This window comes from Alternaria postmessia, assembly GCF_024291825.1.
Source record: "Alternaria postmessia strain BMP 2775 chromosome Unknown scaffold_26, whole genome shotgun sequence".
NCBI lineage: Eukaryota > Fungi > Ascomycota > Dothideomycetes > Pleosporales > Pleosporaceae > Alternaria > Alternaria postmessia.
Genome location: NW_026260099.1, coordinates 130,450 through 145,595, shown reverse-complemented (window position 1 = coordinate 145,595; position 15,146 = coordinate 130,450). Strand labels below are relative to the sequence as shown.

Here is a 15,146-nt window from a genome sequence, read left to right as displayed (position 1 = left end):
AAGCTGACCGAGTGCGGTCTCAGGAAGGAGAGTAACGATGAGAACTAAGGGTAACATGCATTTTCAAGGTGTTTAACGGATGGGCATCTCTTCCTCTTCCAGCGAACGAAAAAGGATTTGGGAAAATGGAGGATTAAGACAGCTGCATGATGCGATTAGGACTACAGCATTCAGCGATGGCGTTTTCATGTTTTTCATTCTTTTTCATAGTGGATGGGACGTTAGGTGGATATACCCCCAGTTTTCTGAAACTAACGAACCTCATCTACCTGCTGGATTCGTATGGTTAGACCGGCTAGAGTAAGAATGTATAATTCACTATTAGAACTGGTTTGCCATGGTGAAATGTAAATTATCGATAGGTATTGATATTGAAAAGGCCGCCCCCGAAATCCGCGGCGTTGGTACGCCATAGCAAAGGGTATCTACCATTACACGCCCGGAATTTATACATGGAAATAAAAGTGTAGCTTAAGCCGAGATTATCGTGCTCGCCAAAGCAGTCGCTTCATGGATCGTACACCAGATTGGAAGACGGATTCGCTGATGGATGCTGGAGCAGGTGTCTTAAGTGTAGCGATTGTAGGCACCTCTTCCGTAGGTTCAGACTTGGTCGTCACTGTCGCGTCCTCGGCAGATTCGGAAGCCGTTGTTGCTGTAGTAGTCGCCACCACCACCGCACTCGTATCCATGTCTTGTACAGCATCTGGATGAGAGCCCTCCTTGCCAGTCTCTGTTTTGAGACGCTGTGTATGTAGTGAAGTAGCTTTTTTGATCGACCTGTAAGAAGCGCGTTTCCTCTTCTTTCCTAAGGATCCGAGGGGACGACCTCTCTTCCTTGGTCCTAGGTAAGGAATTTAGTTGTTAGTCGGACGAGGATGGTTCAGCAGTCTCACCCTTTGACTCAGTATCAGCTGTTGGCGCATCTTTGACCTCAACTTCTTGATCGTCGTCTGCGTCACTGATGACTGAGTCTGCGTCACCATCCCGGGTTGACGTTTGGCCAACACCAGATGCCTTAGTAGGAGTGGTGATGTCTCTGACGTCTACATCATCGCTGGCTTGAGCGACTGGAGTCGAAGTCACAGGCTTTTCTGATGTATCTTCCCCAGCCTTCTCTGATGTATCTTCCCCAGCATTCTCTGATGTATCTTCTCCAGCCTTCTCAATTATCTCGCCGCACATGAGACACGATATGTCTACATCCCACTTCCGTTTGGTCTTTCCTTCATGCTTCTCCATGATTGTGAGGCGAGTCTTGCTGCCTCCCTTGATCTTTGCCTCGAAGGTGTGTGTGGCTTCGCTCTGGCTCGATGCGAGTTCGCCCTTGCTGGGCCGACCTCGTTTCTTTGGTTTTGGTGGGGACGCCACTTGTTTTGCGCTCAGGTCTTGGAGCGCTCGCTCTTTCAGGCAGCCTGCGTGAAGCCATTCTGAACAATGTGGACACTGGACAAGAAGCTCGTCCGGATTGCTGGGCTGCTTGTCGATACAATAGGTGTTCAGTTTCTGTGGCATAATTAGTGTGAGATAAACAGTTGCAACGAGAGTGCTTACGCTTAAACGATTGGTCTTCTTTGTGATATCGTAGCTTTGACGGAAGAACAGCTGGTCTGCCAGAAGTGCCATGCTGTCTGGGTCGTCGTTCCAATGTGCCACCTCTGCAGAAGATTCTACTGTGACGGCTTCTATTATGTCCATGTGGTTGCTGATTATCAGCTCGGCTCTGCCATGGTACGGTTGCCGGCCACCCGGTAGATCCTCCGGTCGGTATGCCCAAAACACTCTGAGGTAGACATGAGAGGCGTCTCCGGCGCGTACCTCAAGCACCTTGGCGAGCCAGTGCTGGATTGAGTCTGGTCCCTCCTCTACGTGATCCTGTTCGCTTTTTCTCACAAAGACCATCTGGCCAACTTGGAATTCTTCACCGTTTACTGAAACGCTCGTGTTAGCGTGATTAGACTTAGGATGTATCACAAGTTTGGGACTCACTAGTAAACTTGCGATAGCGGTTTGTACTCTCCCAGTATCGTGCAGGTGAGATCTTGACATGGAGGTCGCCCAGTGGAGCTCCTTGGAATGGATTTGGCTGTACGATGTCTGCGTCCAAAGGCATAAGGTGACCAGGGTATTTGTGGTGCTCCCAACTATTTGCACTGCGCTTTTCTTGTGTAGTTGAAGCTTTGCCTGGCTTCTTTCGTGCCTTGGTGTCGACACCTATGACTTTGAAGCCAGGAAAGTTGTCTACCGTCGACCAGTCAATCTTTCGTTTCTTCGCGGCGGGGTCTGTCGCATCGCTGGCTGGGGGAGTAGACCCAGTATGCGCGGACTTCTCATCTACGACTTTACGTTTGCGCGCCATCGTGAGCGATTGATGATGGAGGTTTGGCGTTTCCGAATCGGTGGAGTGATTGTCGTGCGTTGTGGTTGGGAGCGTTGGAGCTTTGGCGCACAGTCAGAGCGGGTACCACCAACACTCTGGCAGGAACAACAAGACTTGAGCGAAGGTACGTTGAAGGAGCGGACGGCTGCAAGCGTTGGTGAGTTCGTGTATTGGTTTCAGAATTCGATTTGTAGAATCAAAATGAGATGCGCGAACACCGCACTTGAGACGCGTTCGAAGTGGAGTAAACGACCCAACGCGTTGTCAGCTGCCGAAGCAGTGACGGTACCGCAGGCATGGGAGCGCTAGTCCCGAAGTATGACATCACGTGTGTCTTGAATGCCAGCCATTTGCATAGGCAGGATCTATCACTCCATCTTGTACGAATGCAAATGCAAAGGCAAGGCAAGGCAAGGCCATGTTCATCAGAACAAGGCCCGTCTTGATGAGCCCTCAGACCTAGAGAGGCATTGCGACGGCTTCACACGTCGTTACCGCCGATATGTAGTCGCCGGAGTAAAACAAAGCATCGACCGCCGGTACACGACTATAGAGTTCAGCCTTGATTTGCGTGACGCCACCATTGACGATCACATTCGTCACTCAATCGGTGATTTATATCGAAACCAACGTCGCTGTCTGAAACGGGCATAGTGATGCAGCATACAAGGCAACGGCTACTCGGCTAGGATTGCATGCAAATAAGATCTGTATGCCCGGTCAGCGCATTTGACAGTTCCGGACAGCATGGGAAGCACAACTGGGTACCCCAGATTCCGTGGGCCGCGTTCCGGCCGCTATTGCCAACAACTCATTCGAGGCCAAGATGCACAGCCACACCATCATCGTTACCCAGAAGAGGAGAAGCCTATGCCGAGTGGCCGAAGACAGGCGGGCGGCCGCCAATTTAGTCTAGTACGGGGCCTCAGAATGGGCTGGGAATACGACCAAGAGCCAATGAGTAAGCGTGCAGTGGCCATTGAGGTGTTTTGAAGGATTCTCGCGTTGGGAACACGCGGCCATGCGTCGCTGTTGATGGGGAGCGTTTTCCAGTCTGCGCAGACATGGGCAGTTGGATAGTCAAGTACAAATCTGTCACCCGGTAGATGGATCATCCAGAACTCGGCGATCTCCAAGAACCCTTTCCAAGGTTCGCGTCATAGGCATGTCTAATCCCTGCCGCGCGCCCAGAAATCCCTCCACAAGTCTAACTCCACCACGGACCTCAGATATACGTACTACGCCTACCGCTCTTTCGCTCCTTGTAGTTCCCTAATTTTCCCTCCTCCTCACTTTGCACTCGCCTGTGATTCTGTGCTCTCGTCGCTCGTTTCCGAAGAACGCTCTAGTCCCTGCATCGTAACATTCAGCGAGCCGGTGTACCCGTGGCTCGCGCGCCTGGCTCAGTACCGACAACGCGCCCGTAGAGCACCTGCATTGTGTACCGCAGCGAGGAGAGACCTTCCACTTATACTTAATACCACCACTCGTCGCTGCCATGGGTCGTCCAAAGAGAGGTAAATAATGCGCCTGCTACATAATGGCTGCCCTCCCTACTGTGTCAGCAGGGCTGGTCTTTGGAAGAACATTCACTAATGTTGCGCCCTGTTCGCCCCTTCACAGTTCTGTCGTTCATGTCACAATGGGGTGGTTCCAACCAGAATACCTTGCAGAAGAACCCTCCGTCCGCTGGACCCTCGCCGGGCCCCGCGTCCCCCGCTCCGCCTTCACCCTCTACCAAGCAACCGGTAACTTCAGCCAACTTTGCGCAATCCGCCACGGCTCTGGACACGTATAACAACGAGCGACCCCCCTCTCGGGCAACTCAACGCGACCGTAGCGATTCCCGAGCCTCAGTGCGCCCCATGTCCATGATTCAAACATATCAACCGCCAGTCATGGAAGTAAGCCAGGATACACTGCCCGAGTTGCAGCGCATCTTCATGTTCCTGAACAGCCACTCGAACAAGCTGTACCAAGAGGGTTATTTCCTCAAGTTCCACGACACCGACACTCGTACGTCAGATCTGTAGGCAATGCTTGTTTGTGATACTGACGGCAATGCAGGTGGCCGTCCCGCGCCAGATCGAAGGTGGCAGGAGTACTTCGTCCAGCTCGTCGGCACCATCCTCTCACTATGGGATGCGAGTGCGCTGGACCAGGCCGGTGGTGAGACTGAAGTCTTGCCGACCTTCATCAACCTGACAGATGCTGCGATCCACATGGTACGTTCATCCATAACTTCCATACGGCCTCCCTAACCCCACCAGATCCCTTCCATGACCCTGAAAGACGGAAAGAAGCTCGACAACATCCTCAGCGTTTCGACAGCGGCTAGCAACAAGTTCCTCTTCCACTTCGATTCCTACCACGCGCTTACGCAATGGACCGCCGGCATCCGCCTCGCCATGTACGAACATACAACTCTCTCGGAAGCATACACGGGCGCATTGATTGCTGGCAAGGGCAAGACGCTCAACAACATTCGCATGATTCTGGATCGGCAGTGCGCAAAGTACGAGGACTGGGTGCGCGTTCGATTCGGCGCAGGCACCCCATGGCGCCGCTGCTGGTGTGTTGTCTCTCCACCAGACGAGAAGGAATACATCAAACTGCAGAAGCTACAAAAGAAGGGCAGCGCTTACGAGCGGCCGCCAGTACTCAAGGGCGACATCAAGTTCTACGAGACCAAGAAGGTTACCAAGAAAACAAAAGCCATTGCCACTGTCAAGGATGCATACTCATGTTACGCCATCTACCCACAGTCGAAGCCGCTAATCGATCAGTCCACGCTGGTCAAGATTGAGGGCAAGATTACAATACACTCCACGCCAGAAAGCACGACAGAAGGGTTCGTCTTTGTCATGCCAGAATCGCGTCCGGCTATTTCAGGTTTTGAGATTATGCTCCAGTACCTCTTCCCTGTGTTTGATACATTTTCACTGTACGGACGCCCAAAGAAGTTGATTGCGGATGTGTTGGATACTCGCGGTTTGATGTTCGCCATGCCTTCTGACAGACGGTACGGTTACTTGGAGATGTGGGATGTTGTGGGCTTGATCAATACCGAAGGCAGTGACAAATGGTCAGAGCGCCAGTGGAGGAAACAATTGAAGGACTTGACTTCAACACGTATGATGTCCGCAAACCAGGACGCTGAATCGATCTACAGCCGCGCCAGTCGCAGGAATACCGTCAGCCGAGCAGGCTTCACACCACGCGGTCTACGATTCGAAGACCAAGGTTCTGTTCGCTCTAGTCCGTCCACACGCCAGTCATCGCCTACACGTAAATTCCCCGATTTTGAGGTACAAAAGCCACGTCGTGTTGGAACGGCTCCCGCAGCGAACCCATTCGGCACTCCACGCCATCAGCGATCGGTATCGGAGCAAGTCAATGGACCCAACAACCAGAACACACCGTCGAGGTTCACGCGAGACGAAACGCCCTACGAAGACGAACGTGCGCCGACTCCTCCCCAGCACCGTGTGCTCCCCAGCTCCTCAAATGGAGCAGTCCAACCTTACGACTCGGCGTCCGACTACGATGAGAGCCCTATCAAGGAGCCACAGAATCTACCTCCACCTCCTGCAGATTTGTCCGCTCCTCCGCAGGGTTATGTCGATCTTCCTCCTACTCAGGAGCACGCTGCCTATCAAAAGCCGCCCATTCGTCCCAACATGCCTATGGCGAAGCCAAATCCTGCGGTCGATTCTGCTACGCTGCAGCAAATGGCTGACGCGTCACATGGATCGTTTCCAGGTGGCATAGCTGGTGCAGGTGCAGCGGCAGCCTGGAGAAACCAGGACACTATTCAGAGTAGGCGCAGTGGCGAATACAACGGATATGGTGATCAGGGGCAGTCTATGTATCTTGGTGTAAACTCAAGGCCACCTCCATCGAACCAAAACTCTGGTAATCGCCTATCTACCATTCCTGCATCGCCCTACATCGAGCACTCTGAATTCGTCGATTCGCCATCAGGCTACCAGCCGACAGCTCCGCCAGTTCCAGAACATAGTGAGTTGCCGCCGCAGCCCCCTACCCACGAGCTCCCTTACCGCCCACACCCCGAAAGTGGCGGTATACCTCGTAAACCAGTACCAGGTCGGTCTCCCCTAGCCTCAGAAGAGGATGACACCCTCTCGACCACTAGCTCAAGACTCGATAGTTTACGAGAAGACGTAATCGACCCCGAAGCTCTCGACGCTTTCAACATCCAACCTACGCTGCACCGTCAGGCAAGCGCATCTAGTAGCCGCTACGACGACGATGCGATATCAACTTCTACACCAGACTATGCCAGCATTGCTGAAGAGGAGGAGCCTGCGCCTCCACCACGAAGGGTGCCCGAACGACGCACCGATCGCCCTAGAAGTGGCGTCTTGACGATGATCGGAGATCCCAATGTAAAGCCTCCTTCGGATGAAGATCCGCATGGCTACAAATCCGTGCTGGACCCAGCACGAGCACCTGCAGCTGCAGCTGTGCCCAGTATTGATTTTGGCCCAACGTACGCTCTGGACTTTGACGGCAAGCGCCCAGGCACCAGCGGAACCATGACACAGATGTTGCACGACAACAGCGCCTCGCGATCCAAAGAGAACCTTGCGACAACTCCGAACGAACAGAATCGACTATCGTTCATCTCTGGAGGAAGCACACCAAACACGCCTATGCACATGCGTAGTGGTTCAAACTCTCCACAGATAACCGACTCACGACAGGTCGCGTGGCAACCAGCTACAGCCTCACCACAGCAGCCAGATAGACAGAGGCTGGATCCTGAAGACTGGGTGATGCACCGTGCGACTCAGCAGCAGCCTATGATGTATGGACATGGGAGAAGCAAGTCGCATACCCCTCCTCCGTTCGGTCGCACGCATTCCGGAGACTGGAGTCAAATGCAACCTACTATTGGTCGCACACACTCTGGAGATTGGAGCCAGATGCAGCCTCCTATCGGCCGCACACATTCTGGGGACTGGAGTCAAATACGGCGTTCGCCTCAGGGTTCGCCTGGACCCGCTCGTCCACCTAGTCGCCCGTTGAGCCGTGGTGCTGACACATTGCTTGATCAACGGCCCACCACCTTATCAGCTCGCGAGCAGGAACAGGTTGCTCGAATGACGAACACTCCTCTTCTGGACTTGTCGCAAAACCCCAAGAAACTACAGAAGCCGCCTCCAACAGGACTGACAGGCTACATCGATCACCGTGAGAAGGAGAAGGCAGCTCAAAAGGCCAATCGCCACAGCTATACTCCGGCTATGCAATCTGAGATCGATAGGCGCACATTGCAGAACCAACAGCGTCAAATGATGGAGGTTCAGCAACGCCAGCAGCAGATGATGCAACAGCAGATGCAGCAGCAGCAATTCGCGATGGCTCAGGCTCAGAGCACCTATGCGCCGAGTATGATGGGAATGCCAACTGGCGGTGGTGCGCCCAGCGTTATGGGCGCTCCTAGCATGATGGGTACCCCTAGTATGATGGGCACTCCTAGTGTTATGGGCATGCCTACCGGGCCTGGAACGCCGTCTGGAATGGTCGGCATGGCGTACTCTACGCCAAGCCAGATGCACCCCATGTACCAGCAACAGCAACAGCAGTACTTTCCCCAGACACCAACCCCACAGATGAATATCCCTGGTGGCTGGATTTCACCAGCGCAGACGCCGCAGGGCCAGTACTTCCCACAGTCGTCGCCGCAAGGCTATGGCAACATGGCTCAGCAGCAACAGCAGCAGAACCCGCCCACACAGGCCTACGGCGCAAGCTTCGACCAGGCGCAGCAGGCAGCCAAATTCGCGCAGCAACAGGCTCAGGGACAGTACCGACGTTGAACAGATGGAATATGAAATTAGGAAGTGGTCGAGATTATCTCTGGGTCGATTACAATTGGATTGAAGAGTATGAGACGAGATGCCAATGTTCACTGTATATACTTTTGTGTCTGCATCTTCTTCTCGTACATAGTATTAGATAGTGAGTAGTGGTGCATGTGGAGCTTTGAATTGGATTGGAAGGCTCGCATGTTGTAATGTGGGGACGTTAATGGAGTTTATGATGATTGAGGAAACAATTGAGTGTTTAGTTGTCTACTGCAATATAACTCGCAGGGCTATCAAATTCTTTTCGTGCCGAGTCGGCGGATCTGAAAAAGTCCCTGTATTCATTCCCGACAAGATATGCAGTTAGACCATGGCTGCGAGCGATGTGAAATCGTATCTCAGTCTCCGGAAAAGGAACTTCCAAAACTCTCTCCAACAATTGGCCGATTCGGACAAGTTCATCTTCACGCCATCTTGCCTCCCAGCTCATTTCGGTACTGGCGTGGTAGAAGATATCGAGCAGAACATCCTTTGCTGATTTACGATAGTCAACTACGATGGTTGAGCCATACTTCGCTATTCCCACAACAGCATAGACTTTGTCTCGGATATCTTCACACTCGTGGGCATTGTATGTTTCCATCAGGGAATCGATAGCAATGTCGCTGGGCCGGCCCACATACTGGTCCGATACTTTCGCCGCATGCGAAGCCCTAGTCTTAACGATGGACATGGCTGGACTGGAACGAACGGCGTTGTAAAAAGGCGTGTCCATCTCCTTATAGTATCTGGATATGATACTTACATAATAGTACAATTGTTCGAACTTGTACCATTCGAGAATCTCAGAGCCACAATGAATCTCTACACGTTCCGCGTGCACGACTTCTTGGATGATCCACATGCGCGACCAATATCTTCTCTTACATAATGACAACACACTGAGTACCTCTTTCGAGTTCCAGGTAGTCACTCCCTTCGTTCCACGCATAAGAAGAGTCTTGCCGGATTTGTTCTTGCAAGCGAACATGAGCCGTACAGTGCTCGGATTGCACCACTCCCAACTCACCAAAGTCCGCATGGCGAGATCACTATCGTCGCTCTCTTTGCCAAGCCAGATCAAAACCAATACAGCATCTCTGTATATATAGTCCATCATCCGTACTTGATGATTGCGCTCATGAACTTCTGACTGTTGTATACAGAGGGCGTCAATCCAAAATGGCCCGTAATTGCCATGAAGCAGCTGTTGGTGTAGGAAGTCCCATAAGTTCTCGCGGACTGGAACTTTCACACGGTTGATTTCGATGTTGGTGTAGGTTGCATTGGCACCCCATGTGTACGATAAAGCTTTGTAAGGTGGAGAGTACCCGAGCCTGTAGGTTTGCATGTTGCATTTGATTATGTCTTCGTTGTTTTTGGGTTGGAGTTGGAGTAGCCTGAACTCCAGGCTTTTCCGATCGACCGGACACGATGTGTAAGGGTCGTCCATCGGTCACTATTAGCATGCAACACGGACGGTGGACACTCTTTTCTCGATATGCTGCGTGATTGTGTGGTGTGAGAGTGTTGGGAATCGGAGAAAGAACAAAGAGACAGCTCCAAAGATGTGACACAAATGTCTGCCTTGAGCGGTGAAGCATCTGTTAGAGCGAGGGAGGCTGTGTCTTTGTGACCCTGTCGATGGGGCTGAAGTTCTCAGCTCTATGCATACCTGGGCGGTACAATCACAGCCAATGGTAAGAGGTTAGCAGCTGCTTTGGTGTATGAATCTGCTCCTCCGAGATTTGCAACCACAGGCATACTCTGATACTAGCGAACTTCCACTAGAATTATCATGATCAGTAGAGTGTCTGGAATCACTTTGGTTGACTAAGGATGCGAGCAAGATGGAGCATGTATTCGTGAGTGGATGTGAGATGCCTCGGGAGGACGAAGTGCGGGGCATCTCAGCTACGAAGCTACCCCTCCATGCAGCTTTCACGCCGCTAACCTCATCCCACGTCCGTCTCCACTACTCGCCCTGCATGAGGCCCGTCATCGTATCCATCACTCATCATCATCGGCCGACCTTTCTTCCATTTGGTTCCAAGCTTAACTCGTTCCGATAATGTTGCCGTGAACCAAGATGGGTTCTGAGTTGGTGAAGTTCTTTACGTCGTCCATAATCTCCTTGGTTCCTGGATCCTGCATGGCCTTTCCAACAGCTTCTTGGCTGTCAAACTCCATGACAGAGGAGATGGAGTACGGGCCATCGGCACTGAGTTCGCTGACGGCGTAGGACTTCAGACCGTGTGGGCCCCAGTGCTTCATGGCGAGGGGCATGTGTGTCTTGAGGTAGTACTCTTTGTCAAAAGTGGAGCCCTCCTTGCGAGGGTAGAGGACGATAGCGGTTGCGCCAGGCATGATGATGTTTAGCTGGAGGTTGTTGTAAGAGCTCTGTTGGTTGTGAGTAGAGGTTGGCAGATACTTGCAAGATGTACTGACTGTTGTAGTAGATCCGATGAGTGTAGCTGAACAGTACCGACGTGGGTATTTAGTGTCTTTATAGCTGCGCCGGTTCCTTAGATCGACTCAGTACCCCACTTCGATCCTTACAGCCGCTTCGGATCCTCCAGTCTTGTACACTCGCCCGTGATTACTCGTAGTCCCACTCCGATCGGTCTTAGGAAATACTCTGTTGGTTTTTGTCAGCTACGGCCATTTCCTGACTACGTACCAGCTCCAGACACTTGTCGCTCAAGGTTAGCCGGATCTTCCCGAGTGGATATGATCGCACGCATTTGGAGCAAGTATTTTGGGCTATCTTGCTAAGCTGATCTGTTGCCAGACATTTACTCCAACGCTGTCGCGGTGCGCCAGCTGTATCGTGATGTTGAAAGTCCGGTACAACCCCCGATATCTCCGTATGCGATCCCTGTCTTGCACATAATCACAGCTTGGTAGGTGGCTTATTCTTGACATCTGGGCGATTACGTGCAATTAGGCTGTCCTGGATGACCACGATCCGTTGTGCCCCCGGCCTCGTATCATTTCCAGGAAAAGATATGGACGGTATCGGCACGTCATCTCGCAACCCAGCTGTCCACATATCTCCCCATAATCTTCCTCCAGAAGGCGCTTTTGTTCTCGCCCATATGAAAGCCATCTTGTTCATTCCCCTGAGTCTTAACCCGATGACTGTATGCGTTTCTGTTACGATCTGGAACTGAGGTGGATCTCGCGGTGCCCATTGCTGGCTGTTTTTCACTGCGATACTTGTGCGCTGGGAGACAACCGCTTCCTGTATAACGAGGCCGATACCTGAATCTGAGAATCGTTCAGGCAGTATGGAGTTAGAGACGCGACCTTCCTCTTCGTGTGCGCAGTCCGTCAGTTTGAATCGAAGCGCGGGATCTAGCCCTACAAATGCGTCCGACAATCTTCCACCGTCTATGACACACGAGCGACCCGATTCGAAGAAGAGCTGTAGCGTGGGAAAGAATGTGTTCAGGGTCCAGTAAACAATCTCTAAGCGTGGTCAGCTCTGACGTCCTTGTACGCTGCGCATCCTCTACACGGACTCTCGTTCACCAACTGACTGGCCACAATCGTGTTTCCAATTTCGCCTGCGTGCGCCGATCTGGTTGTTCGTGGTAAAAAAGTACTTCGGTCCACGGTACGTATTGTCGTGGCATCTGATCCCCGATCGGTATCATCTTGCACCAGATCCTCGTTGAGCTGTTCCCGGTTTCTCGAGAGCGGAGGAAGGCTGCGGCGTCGCGTCTCTGAATACAAGTCGTGCGTCGGACATTTGTAGTAATCCATGCGACGAAAGCAGCTACTGTGTGTCCGCAGGCCTTTGCAATGGTCACCGGATCTTGGACGCTTGTATAGTGACCTTGGATTGCTATGACAAATATGGGATATGTATTTGTGATTGCGATATAAATGACTGAAAACTGAATGTTCCAAGAGCCGAGGCGTAGAAACGCGACAGACTGCGTTTGCGTGCGCCTCGAATATGACTTCACTGCCATTGGAAGAACGAAACCGAATCGACCCACACTATGGAGGAGGTCCACCCGGGCTTTCCACTAAACACGTGTTCTACTTCCAAGCAATTGACAGCCTGGATTACGAAAGACAAATCTATTGGTTCTTCGGGATGATATCAGCAGCGTTCTGGAATGTACTGCATCTTATTGCACTGTCAAGGGAATACTATCCCGTTAAGGTCTTGCACAGAACGTACTTTCTCAGGTCATAGAAGTGTTTCTATATGTCACAACTCGGGTCCAGAAAGCCTTGTATAGAGGACTGCCATGTGATTGCCTTTTTGGGCGGACGTGAGTGTGCGGCCGCAGATGTACGCTGAGTGAGCAGAATACGATTCACTTCCAACATTCTGTCTCAGGTGACGCTCAAATGAAGTAGTGTCTATGTACCCACGTGCTCTCGCCTTCGTCTAAGAAGGTGCAAGAGATCTCAGTCCGCACCTGCATCACTTCACTAGCGGCTCTTGGCAGGTGCTCTTGCCTTGACTATTTGTTTACTCCCACACACACTCACTCTCAAATTGAATCAAATCAGTTCATTTTCTTCTGCAGCCGGTAAGAAAAACAGAGCGATGACAGCCACTACGTAAGTCTCACCTTCTGCATATCGCGCACTTCAGCAGTCGTCAACTAACCTTACACCAGACGAGCTGGAAGCAAGCGCGCAGCTGGCGAGGTTATAGATGCCGCTACACCTACCTGGGAACCCAAAAGGCCTTTCAAGAAGATTGCAACGGCTGCGAGTAGTAAAGAGCCCGCCACAGAAGACCAACAGTGCTTCCGCTTCCTCGATCTTTCTCCAGGTATGGTTTTTCTACTCTTACAATGTGTCTTAGATACTGACGCCACTCAGAGCTACGAAATAGAGTGTACGAATATGCCAAAGAAGATGACACTCGACAGTTCGCTCTGCATCCGATATACTCCTACCTTCACCTCAAGTCGTATTCCAAGGGTACCTGGCAATATCTCGCTGTGACCCAGGTCTGCAAGCAAGTTCGCGCGGAGTATCGTCCGATTTGGGTCCAGGATCTTCGTGTCGGATTCGCATCAACTTGTGGAGTGACACTTTTCGCTGATACATTTCTGCATTATGGGAGCGGAACCAACCATATGCCTAAGCTAGTGCAGTTCTCGTGGGCTCATGGTCACGACAACGAGAAGTCCTTTGATTTGATGCCTATACTACGTCTACATGCGCGGTCTCCATCATTACGGATTGAATTCGTTCCACAACTGATTGCTCAAGGCGGATATACTGTGGACGACGACATGTGCAGAAGTTGCTCAAATCAGATCCACGATTATGATTCTATATCTGACTTCGAGAACTGCGAATGTCCAGATTACGATTGGACCCACGATGAGTGGTCGGCTTTCAAGTTTGAACAGATGGAATATACCCACAGCATACGAAACTTCATCCACAACCCAAACAAGTCTTGGCTTCAAGCAATACGAGAGGACAAGATGACGGTAACATGTGCAATTAATGAGGAGAGTTGCCATGATACCTTTAGGATTCTCTGCAGAGAACCAATCTGTCAGACAACCACCAAATCTCAACCAGCTTTGGACTTACTGGAGCAATGGGGGATTTTCGATCTTGACGTTAAGAAATGTACGGTGTTTATGATGGCTTATGAAGATGAACAGATTACGGAGAGGAATGGACGGAAGATCACCAACTCGGTTGTGCGCGAAGTTCGCGTTCACAAGGTACCCACAAAAAGACTAGGCCGCTTCGTCCATCTAAATACTTGCTGGAACAGATCACAGTCTGTTCTAGGTGTGTATGATGACCACTGACTATGGCCAGGCTATTCTGGGCATGTGGGACTCCGTGTATGGACGGAAAGTTCTATTCTAGAATGAGTAAGACGTTCGTAAACTTGATATACAGCCAGCAAATCTCTATCCCACGATATCTCCTTCTTTTGCTGTCAAGGGTGCACCAATATTTGATGATTTCTGTGAAAATCCTGTTTGGCTCCAAAAAGTTGCGATGTAACTGGTTATACGATGTGAAAGGACTGTCTTATCCCTACTAGGTCCTACTAGGTGCTGATCATGGTTCAGCCAACTCTTGTTGCAGCTGCTGCGTGGGTCTTTCGCTTCCTCTACATCATCGATATCACGGCTACTTTATGCGACATCCGTACTCTCTTCCGAGGTGTCATTAGGTCATTCTTACGATTGAGATATCTTCCTGACATACTATTGCTTGCTTGATCGCAAACCTGTCGTTTCCATCAGTATATTGCTGCCAGAACGGCCGGTCAAGACCATGAAGGATATGTTCACGGCATTTTTGAATGGACCCGTTCTTTAGTCTTTGGAATCCATGTTAGTAGCCCAGCCGAACTGGGCATACTTCTTATAACTCGTCAGGAGTTATAAATGATACCGCAGTCAGAGCATTACCTTCGACACAGTCCAATGCTTCCGCCAAGGTTCCAACGACTGTTTTGAATCTCGTAAGATTTTGAGTTGGCCATCAATCTCTGTATGAATCGTTTGTGCACTTATAATGTCAGAATCTCAGCATCTTCCTGCCTTCCGATTTGCCAGCAACATGTTGTCATGTCAATAGAGAGAAGGGTGTGAAGAGAATGGACCAAAATTTACACATCTAAGGGAATGAACCTAGCACGTGAGTCGCTACACTCAGATCCTCGTAATTAACCCGGAACGAGCGGAGGTTTTGTTCATGTGCACTGGTAGAAGATCTTTTGGAGAGAGTCAGCACCAGCATTACAATATGAGACCAATAGACATACTTCGATCGTCCAGCGCCTTTCACTTAGCCATACTGCACACAATTGCTGGTACCCAAACACCTCATGACAGAGCAGAACATGTTTTGTATTCTACTCCTTGGTAATATACACACGA

General features: G+C 51.0%; 3 protein-coding genes across 3 annotated transcripts; 1 reads left to right on the top strand and 2 right to left on the bottom strand.

Annotated features, from left to right (window-relative positions):
* Window positions 1-482: 482 nt before the first annotated feature.
* J4E82_005124 (uncharacterized protein) lies at window positions 483-2,359 on the bottom strand (the record flags this gene model as incomplete). Its single annotated transcript, XM_051731394.1, has 4 exons — window positions 483-844; window positions 897-1,506; window positions 1,555-1,931; window positions 1,990-2,359. 4 exons carry the CDS (start codon window positions 2,357-2,359, stop codon window positions 483-485), a joined length of 1,719 nt encoding a protein of 572 aa, XP_051588832.1.
* Window positions 2,360-3,975: 1,616 nt separating this feature from the next.
* Window positions 3,976-8,226, top strand: J4E82_005123 (uncharacterized protein; the record flags this gene model as incomplete). The annotated part of the gene is made up of 3 exons (XM_051731393.1): window positions 3,976-4,396; window positions 4,448-4,605; window positions 4,651-8,226. 3 exons carry the CDS (start codon window positions 3,976-3,978, stop codon window positions 8,224-8,226), a joined length of 4,155 nt encoding a protein of 1,384 aa, XP_051588831.1.
* Window positions 8,227-10,308: 2,082 nt separating this feature from the next.
* Window positions 10,309-10,997, bottom strand: J4E82_005122 (uncharacterized protein; the record flags this gene model as incomplete). The annotated part of the gene is made up of 3 exons (XM_051731392.1): window positions 10,309-10,632; window positions 10,813-10,889; window positions 10,994-10,997. The coding sequence occupies 3 exons, from the start codon at window positions 10,995-10,997 to the stop codon at window positions 10,309-10,311; spliced, it is 405 nt and encodes a 134-aa protein (XP_051588830.1).
* Window positions 10,998-15,146: the final 4,149 nt, after the last annotated feature.